The 9,967-nt window shown below is 37.7% G+C and overlaps 1 protein-coding gene across 1 annotated transcript; it reads right to left on the reverse strand.

Moving 5' to 3' along the window:
- Nucleotides 1–1,851: 1,851 nt before the first annotated feature.
- Nucleotides 1,852–9,446, reverse strand: LOC135209976 (uncharacterized). The gene is made up of 6 exons (XM_064242700.1): nucleotides 8,908–9,446; nucleotides 7,951–7,977; nucleotides 6,495–6,601; nucleotides 4,622–4,703; nucleotides 4,114–4,253; nucleotides 1,852–1,961 (listed from the first exon to the last, which is right to left on the reverse strand). Exons 2-6 carry the CDS (start codon nucleotides 7,968–7,970, stop codon nucleotides 1,852–1,854), a joined length of 459 nt encoding a protein of 152 aa, XP_064098770.1. The 5' UTR covers nucleotides 7,971–7,977; nucleotides 8,908–9,446.
- Between the last annotated feature and the right edge of the window lie 521 nt (nucleotides 9,447–9,967).

Raw genomic sequence — 9,967 nt, forward strand, 5'->3', positions numbered from 1 at the left:
GATTTAATAAGGGATTTTAGAAAATAAATCTTGACTTTTTCACAAATGAAAATTATGGCAAATCGAGACAGAACACTGAGTACAATATCCTTTATTAAGGAACATGCCTCTCCAAAGGCAAAGGTTTTGGGATCTGAGATCATTTAATGTACCCATGTAAGAAGAAGAATGTCTTAAATTATTAATGTTATATCTAATTTAGAAACATCTCTCATTTTTGGGGGGTACTATTGTTGCAAGAAAAGGATAATAGACATGAATTAAAGTAAACAGTTTGAAGTAGCATAAGATAAACTAAAAAATGTGTAAACAAGGGAATACAGCTTTACACCTCACATAAATAGTGTGATGTGCCCACAACTGTGTTTGTGGCGTGAGCAATTAGGAACCAGGAACCATTTTGACTGGACAGAGCGATTTTGACTTGACTCTGTCAAGAACAGCAAGATGTGGTGGGATCACAAGCAAGCAACAAAGCAAGCAAAGCTCCCCACAGTTACGTTAACCGTACCACCTCCCTAAAGACCCTCAGCCACAATTTCCTCTTCATGTTACTAAATACTCGCAGGACAATTGGCTTACCGAATACAGAACACAGAAGACAGACAAGCACCAAAACCATAGAACTCAAAAAACAACACCCCAATCACCACGCAAACAAATACCAACAGCTCGAAAACATAGTGTGATAAGACGTCCCCGGTTTCAATTACCTGTCCCCGGCTACTGCTGTCCCTGGAAATGTCCTTGTTTTTTTGACTGAAACATCCGAAATTGGAATACAGGGGGAAAAAAATGTTGACCAAACTATACATAGCTACACACCGTACTACTTACACTGCACAGTGTAGTGTATATAACTAAGGAGATGATAAACAGCTTTCCACGGTATAATTTGCAAGATGACCTTCCAAGAACATAAAACCAAATTTCCTGCCAAACCATCATCGGTATTATCATGCACATCCCTGACTCCCTCACGTCTTGCCTTAATTCTCGCTAGCACCACTCACTGCTGCCATCCAGCGGTGCCTTACCTGTAGGTATAATTTGATAACTATCTTATCACTGGTAAGTGGTAATTAAATTAGGGTAGCTATAGCCTACCTTGATTTGATAAGACTGAATTTTGATTCAATTCCTTTGCAATTTTGGATAATAGAATGAGAGGAACTTTTGAATGCTGCTTTATGAATGGTAAGGGCTGCAGTGTCCTCGTTTTGGTTTTTCAGTGGCAAAAATTCATCATGTTTTGGAGGTTTTTATGCCTCTGAACCAAAAATGTCTCCAGATTTTGTCTCAGAAATCTGGTCACCTTACAAAAACAACTCACAGACACCAAAATGTACAACCAATCTGTTCAACTTCACCACAACCAGAAAGACACATGCACAACAACTTTACAACATCAAAATCAATCAAATCACACAATATCAACTGACATCAATGGATAAGACAGCTGCCAAATCAACTCTTAAACTCTCGCCACTGACTCTTTCGGCGATCACCATAACAGACAATACCCATATGCTTACGCCCACCAACCATCATACCACTCCCATTTATCCCTCCACCAATTTTACTCTCTTTCATGCAACCCTCGAAGACGTTGTCAAATTTAAACTACCATCGTACTCCTCCATAAAGCGGGAACAATTTTCCATCTAAATGGAAACGTCCAACATAAGAGAAAAGAAAAAAAACTACTAAGAAAGCAATTGCCGTATTACACGTCTATGAAGCATTTAGACGTCAATGAAGCGTTTAGCCCTCTCACGCCGATTGCCATAAAAAAAATAACCGGTCCTGGCAAAATATTTTGCCAGAATTCAAAGTGATGAATAAAACAGATCAATTTACCTCCATCGAAACGGTCGAAGTGAAAACCGTATTGTCATACTCCCACGCAACACAAGGCGGACTCGAAGTGTTGGATTCAATGATCATGGCGGAGGCTGTACCTAAAGGAAAAAAAAAGCTGTGTACTCAATCACGTAATTCATGAGGAGGAAGTCATGCGGAGTGCATGGTAAAAGGATGAAAATTAAATTGAGGTAGAATTGCACGACATGCCTTCCAAACTTTATCGAATATTAGAATAACAACTACTATGAGATTCAGGGCCTCTGTAACACGGTTTTTTCGCAATAACTTTTTATCTATGCATTTCATAAATATAACGCTTATTCAGAATACATATTATATCAACACATAAATTTTGAGTGTATTCTGCACTACGTAGGTTGACTAAATTTGGTACTTATAATGTAAAAGTGACCTTTTTTGAAGACGGGCCAACTTACTCAGAGAAAAGGTTTCAAACACACTCGTTACGTAACTTATGACATCATTTCTTCCCTCTTTCTCTATGGATGATTGGCTATACGTAACGAAGGCTAAACCTCTGGCAACAATGATATACAAATTTAATACAAGCAAAGCAGTACACCGTTATGAACTCTGGAACCTCCCCACTGTTAATTGTCATAATGAACAAACCAACAAAATATGTTAATAAATACAAAAACACTTCGATTATTAGTCTAACTCCCAAAATAAGTTTCCAAAGAAATTACAGTCTACTTTATAGGTCACAATCAGATTGACAAGATGTAGGGAATAGTTGGTAATTACCAAAAACATAGTAGACAAGCTTGATTTGATAACCGTTATATCCAATGTCAAGCAATTTTTATTTATTGGCTATCTACCTATTTACTGAAAAAAAATAGCCGGTACCGTATATTGGCTTTAAACCTTCACCAATAATTATCGTCAGAATGGTGACTTCATGAGGCTCCACCCACTTTCGCCTCGTTATAATTCAGGATAACACTGAAGGCTACCATGGGCATTGTTGGATTAGAAAATTTAACTTCTGGGTATAAAAACTAATTTCTCGAGTAGTTGTAAGAAGTGATAAATGACCCTCAAGGATCCCAGCAGTTGGTCTAAAGTTTAATTCATGTATATTACTGCTATACTGTTGCGGCACTACTGCTACAGTAGTATTACTACGCTAGCACTGATACCCCACCCACATCTATGTATCGTTCCGCCATTCATAAAGTCTTTGGGTTTCAGAGCCGATGGCATTTCTGTCTGGTGGATGGGCGGGGCAATATTTAGTCAAAAGGTGTTTATTTACCTTGCTTACGTAATGAATGTTTTTCGACTCTTGGCTCGTAATCATTGGCCATGGCGTCGGCTAGATCATTTTTACACTATAAAAATTAAAACTATCGGGTTTAGGTTATTGATAATGCTGACAAAATTTGTGTGTGGTTGTAAAATATACATATGTCAACTTTCAGCTACATCCGATGCTTTGACAAGGAGCAAAGTCCAAAAAACCGTGTTACAGAGACCCCGAATCTAATAGTAGGTACACAGAACAGTGGGAGAAGTGCCGTACCAAAGACTTTAAAACACGATACTCGCTCAGGACGCTTCTTACAGGTGTGCTGGTAGCTACTCTGGAAATTATGTGCACCTCAGTTGCGCTTATTTCATATACTAAAGGAAAATCTTACTCTGGACTCACACGCAGAAAATTCGGTTATATTTCTTTGTTATATACATATACTTACACCCATAAAAGTGTTCATCATCAAGTGAAGAAAAGTAGAGATAAATATAATTCACCAAGAGAAAGGGAACAAACATAATTAACCTCGATAAGTTGCCTAAGACAATAATGATTTAATTATTTTAACCAACTTACCCAGTAAACACCTAGAGTAATTTTCGAAATATAATTGCTTACATACTGGTTGTTACCAAAATGAGAATATCGAAAAAAAAGCGCTACAGCTCCTTACAGAAACTGGCTCACAGACAACAGTACTTAGATCTTAAGGCCCTATCTAGAATTGCGTTGATGTGAGAATATATTTCCCCTTTCTATTAGCATTCAAGACCTGTAGTAGTTAAGTATCTGTCTATCTGTGGTTGCTGATCACAGAGACTGGAACTCTCATACCAAAATCATTTCAATTATCTACGTGACTGAATGTGCAATACGACAGTAGCCTATAGTTAATACGTGAGCTTGATCACACCCGCACAGGTCATTTTCAAACAAGTTGAATGTTTGCTTTTCCTCTCACCTACCATTATATGAAGAAGCTAACGTTGGCTGGCTACAACTCACGCTGACATTCGCAGTGCCACTTTCATTATGGAATGTGGCATTGTCTGAGTCGTAGTACTTGTAATGACACTCATTGTCAAAAGGCCTCGACGATTCATATCTTAATAGGAGAAGTAACAGAAGTTACTAAAGGCAGTTGGGGATGTCATGTTTTCTGCTTTCATTACAGCTTCCTTATTTATTTGAATCCACTACAGAACCTTTTTCAAAACAAGCAAGCTCCACGAATCCTCGCACTTGTGTCATTTCTACAATCTTACAACTCAGGCGACAAGGTGATTATTACATATAAATAATAAAATGTGTTTGTTTACAGCATTTAATCTCTAACAATGGTAAGATTCTTTGAAACCTGATCATCATCATGATATATGTCTAGCTACGTACATAAAAGAACAAATTTTTAGTTAAAAAGAGTCACTTGCGCGCTCAGTCACTACTCCAAACCAACAGGGAATCCACACTTACATATCGTCGTCGCCACATCTGTAGGCGATAGGCGCATTTGTCAACGTTGAGCCAATAAGGCCAGGTGCTAAGGCGGCATAACCTGAAAAACAATGACGTGTCACGTGATATATGCATAATCTTGAAATACCGATAATTGAGGCAAACCATAATGTTCGTTACAAAATTAACCTTTAAACTCGTGCATAAAAAAATAAAAAAATAAAAATTGTACATCTACGCCCTTTCATATTCTTGACGATGTCCCTTGACGGCCTTCTGTTCTTCATTCGCAATAATGTTTGGTTCTACGCACGATTTTGCCCGTGAGTCAACCACTCATTCTGAACTGCTTGTTTTTTGGCTCCTGAAGACTCCCCTGGCGCTTTGCGGCTTGATGTCAATGCCAGATTGTTCTTTCTTTGCTCATTAACCCTAATCTAAATATCTAATAAGCTTGGTCAGTTTCTACATTTCTTCTTTGATGATCATCATATTATACCAAGTCATTCTCTCGTCGTCATTATGGATGCTCAAATTTCTTCTTTCGTCAGCTCGTTGCCCTTAAAAGGCTACTGTGTAGCTTTCACTCGTTCGTGTACGCTTGCATGCCATAAACAAATAGTATGCCATGCAATTTGTGTATCATAACCGGCTTCATCCACATACCAAAGCAGAAGAGCTGTTTATTTGTTTGTATGGTGTTTTTACGTTGCATGAAACCAGTGGTTATTCAGCAACGGGACCAACGGCTTTACGTGACTTCCGAACCACGTCGAGAGTGAACTTCTATCACCAGAAATACACATCTCTCACTCCTCAACGAAATGGCCGAGAATCGAACCCGCGACCACCGAGGTGGAACGCTAATACCAGAGCTGTTTAGAAACTGCTTGCGTATGCGTGTATTCAAATCCAAAAAGATTCTGACAGTGGCTTCTTGTTAGTGTCGCGTCACAATTTTATAAAGCTCTACCATTCTTACGTGGCGTTCCTACACTGCTCAATTTGAGTGAACTGTTCATAAACACAAGTCCAAATTATATTGTCTGTTTATAATTAGAGGGAGAAACTCTGATTAGCCAAGCAAAAACATTTTAAAAGTCACACTGAATACACTCGAGCATGGATACTATAAAAAAAACTGTTAATTTAGAGAGAGAGAGAGATAATGTTTTGAATATAGTGTTTCTTTGAACAGAAATTACTTTCTTACATCCCAGTTACTCATGCGAGTTCATTGTATTTTCACAACAATAACCGTTTGCACAGCAAATACCAAGTTGAATGACATAAAAGGGAAAGAAAGAGAAAATCATTTATAGGATAACTGAACTCCAAGACCTTAAATGAAGTGTGACCAGAATATATTGCCTCTGGCAGATGAAGAGCAATGCCACCTTGTGGTAGGAAAAAGCAGCCATTTTAAGACTTAAAAGCAAGGCCTCATTTAGAAAAACTGCTCTCGATTCAAATTTCTAAGGACGGAAACAAAAGTTAAAAAGCAATTTGCACGGGAACAAATTTCAGGGAGGGACGAATAACAACGGAGAAGTCTTTAGTATCACAAACTTTAGTACGACAAATTTCCGCCAGCGTTCGTTCACCTAATTCTGTGACATTTCGTGCCAGCGGATTCCAAAACAATTGTTCGACATAGTACTTTGAAAACAATATAGTTGTCCCCTTGATACTATATTCACACATAAATAATACCAGGTATAATTCTTTGAACCACTTAGGTTACAATGACTGTTAGATTATTATTTCAGTTTCTCACCTCTTATCATTATATGCAGAACCTTGCAGTGGAGCAGTGTCGTTAAGATAATCATTATTATTATGTTTACTTTATTTATGTATAAAAGAGCAATGACAATAGTATTATACTCACTCAGCATCGCAGCAGCCATCTGGATGAGCTGCCATCGACCGAAACCGATTTGAGCAAAGACTGAGTCTATGTTCTGCGCCGCGTCTTCCGATGACAAAAAGGATCCCCTGAAAATCGCCAGAAGTAGTTTAAAATATCTAAATAGTTGCCTGATAGTACAATCGCAAAGGATGTCTTTGCTTCACACAGTAGAAATCGTCTAAATTACCTTTGTAAACGTGAAAATTAGAAAATAAAACCATGAATTATATGGAGCGGTGAATCCAAGGTAATTAATACATGCAACTGAGCAAAATACTTCGTAAGTTGACAGATGTTCTAACCTAAATTTAATTGGTATAAATCTACGTAGGAACATTCAGTAACTCTACTAACTAAGGTTTAATGGCTTTTTAATAAATCAGTACACAAATGCAGCGTTTATTGTTCAGGCTATAAAGCCAAGCACTGGGGTACTGATCCAATTAGTAATATAAAATTGAAAAGAGAGATGTAGTTAGCTGTACAGCTAGACAAGGCGATCCAGTTAATAAATGAAATGAAGTGCAAAGATTTAAAGGCGAAACAAAAAAAGCAGAGTTGCATAAGGAAATAAGCAGAGGTTGGACAGAAAGTTGGGAGAAAGGAAGCAGGATTGGTGGGTAAAGTATAAAGCTAAAATGAGGGCGGAGCTCGGAGGTGTAATAGGACGATACAGATGTACGTATGTGAATCTCAAGAAACTTGTGTATAAACACAGAGTAAAAAGAAAGGAAATAAATTTTTGCTTCAAATCTAAGTTCAACTGGGTAAAGTCAATATTTTGAGATTTGTTTTTTTTTTCTTTTTTCTTCTTCTTCTTAAAATAATCAACCTCTTGAGTATATAAATGCTAATTATGAAGGCATTTTCTCTGCTGCGCCCCTTTGTAATCAGCTGCGTATCTTAGCAATAAGCGTAAATTCCGACACAAGGCAGGGAGAAGATAACTCGAGATGATAATGATCTTATGAACGGCATGAATAATGAAAGTTGTCTTGTTATTATGAAAGCAAAGAACGTACGATGTTCACGAGCTATAAATTCTGTTGGGATTTAAAACTGAAGGCTTGTGTCAGCTGGGAAGACTTTTACCGGCATTGCAGTTACTGGGCTGCTCACGAGTAACGAGTTTCTCTTACTGCGGCCGTGTTATTTGCTCTGGGACATTCACCATCGAAAGGGTTGGGAAATTGAAGAAAAGGATTTCAACAGTGTAACAGGAGGACAACTTCGCATTTGCACAATTCACAGGAAAGGGTGGAAAGTAAGATGGCAGAAGGAGAATTTGAAAGGAGGTACAGTAAAGGGAATGAAAGGGGGGGCTACCGCTATATAGGAGAACGAAGAGACACTGCAAAGTACATTAAGTTAATTGGCAACAGTGCACTGATGGTAGTACTAACACCCTAGAGGAAATATATCCTTCATAACTCACCTTTCCTCGCTGTCATCCATGTCAGACCTAGGAAGAAGAGCAAACACGGAGTGAGTCAACCATAGATACATTCAAAACCATACCTCAAATATTGTAAGGCAATCATATATAAACTTCCTTTATCTACTCTTGCTACATTAATAAATCAAGTCACATCCTCTGAAACTTAACAGTACAGTGAAGAACTTCATATTTTTCACTAGATTTTTGCTTTAAATCTTCAGTTTAGTGACTGAGTAAGGCCTAGCATGCGATAACTGACCAGCATCTTAATTCACCTTGAACATTCGTGAGTTTCGAACATTTAGAATGAATCTCAAAGAATTTAAGAGGACTAGAAAAATTAGATTATGTATAATTACATAATACCTTATAGCCTCCATAACAGCTTCAACAACAAATGCATAACTTAAGGGAAACTAAATGGGAAAGGCAAGGGTATCCTTAAATACATATACATATACTCAAATACATATATATGAAATAAAAAAGTTAGGCCCATAAAAATGGCCTATTTACAACTTGTTGTTTGTAAATGTATTAGTTCTGTCGTGTGAATTTTTTCTGTGGCGTTTTTAACCATCAAGGGGTATTCATATATATGTATATATATAATATACATACATACTATATATATACAAGCATATATATTACTATTATTCAGAATATGAAATCTATTCATATGGAACAAGCCCCCAAGGGCCATTTTGACTTGAAAGTCAAGCTTCCAAAGAATGGTATAGCTATTAGGAAGAAGACGAACGAGGTAAAGGCAAATACAGTGTGGAGGAATCAAAGCTACACAAAAAAAACTAGCAAATCTCCCCACAGTTACGTTAATCTTGGCTCTTAAACGTTCCCTCAACCACACTTTCCCCTTAACATTACGTTGATGAGACAGGACAATAATTGGTTCACCTACAGACACAAACGAAATTCAAACACACTCGTACTCACCATCAATGACTGACTTCAGGGCGAGAAGCTGTGCTGTCCGCTGGATAAGGTCGTCGAAACACAACAACCGCCGTGAATCACAACACAAGACAAACAACCGGGTACTACAACCACACAATAACTCATCACAACAAATCACCGCACAGACGAACATCAAAACAACAACACTACAAGTCCATCATATACAGTTACCCGCAAACATCAAGAAATCACAACAGCTCACACACAACAACAGAAACTCAAAAGCCCAACGACCTTCCAACCAAACAAGCACAACAACTTGAATACAAGCACTACAGCAACAAATAAATAACGCACAATAAAACTAATATATCTAATAAAAAAGCTCATCACCTCCTCCGGAACATCAATATTGGCGGCCTTTAATATATCAATAAGATTTGAAACGGCTCCGACTCCTGGTTTTAGAGTACCACCATGGAAAATTTCGAATAAATCTTCCATTTCTTGTAGATTTATCTAAAACGATTAGACGACCTATATAATACCTTTCTCTTTGCATAGGACATCCAGTCCCCGCCTATTTCACCTACATCAGTTGAGCCTAATGATGTATACTTATTTCTAAATTTTAAAGCTACGAACCCTCCCAAATAACTTAAGGACTCATTTCCTATCAGTGCTTCAGGTTCTAATTCTATTGAATTTTCTACTTGATCTTCCTCAGTCTCATTGTTAACAAGCAGAAGGTGCTTCATGAGACACGCAGAGATACTAACTCTGAATCTAGATTATTGGGAACAACATTTGAACTTTGAGATGGACCACTTACCTAAATTTAGGCACTCTGTGGTGACAAGATGTAGCTTCGTCATTATTAGGTACAAAAATTAAGACCCCGACTGGTTAAACTTTGGTGTTTACCCACTATGAATAACCGTAGTCTATATTTAAATTCCAAAGGTGATGGGTGATCATGACAATGACCAATTTGTCGTATGAAAGAATAGATATATTCGACTGTCCTGACATAGCCCTCTAATCCCTAATCCATACAGCTCATGCAACATGTTATACAATCCTTTTACTGATTTAGATG

This window comes from Macrobrachium nipponense, chromosome 39 (genome assembly GCF_015104395.2).
Source record: "Macrobrachium nipponense isolate FS-2020 chromosome 39, ASM1510439v2, whole genome shotgun sequence".
Classification (NCBI taxonomy): Eukaryota; Metazoa; Arthropoda; class Malacostraca; order Decapoda; family Palaemonidae; genus Macrobrachium; species Macrobrachium nipponense.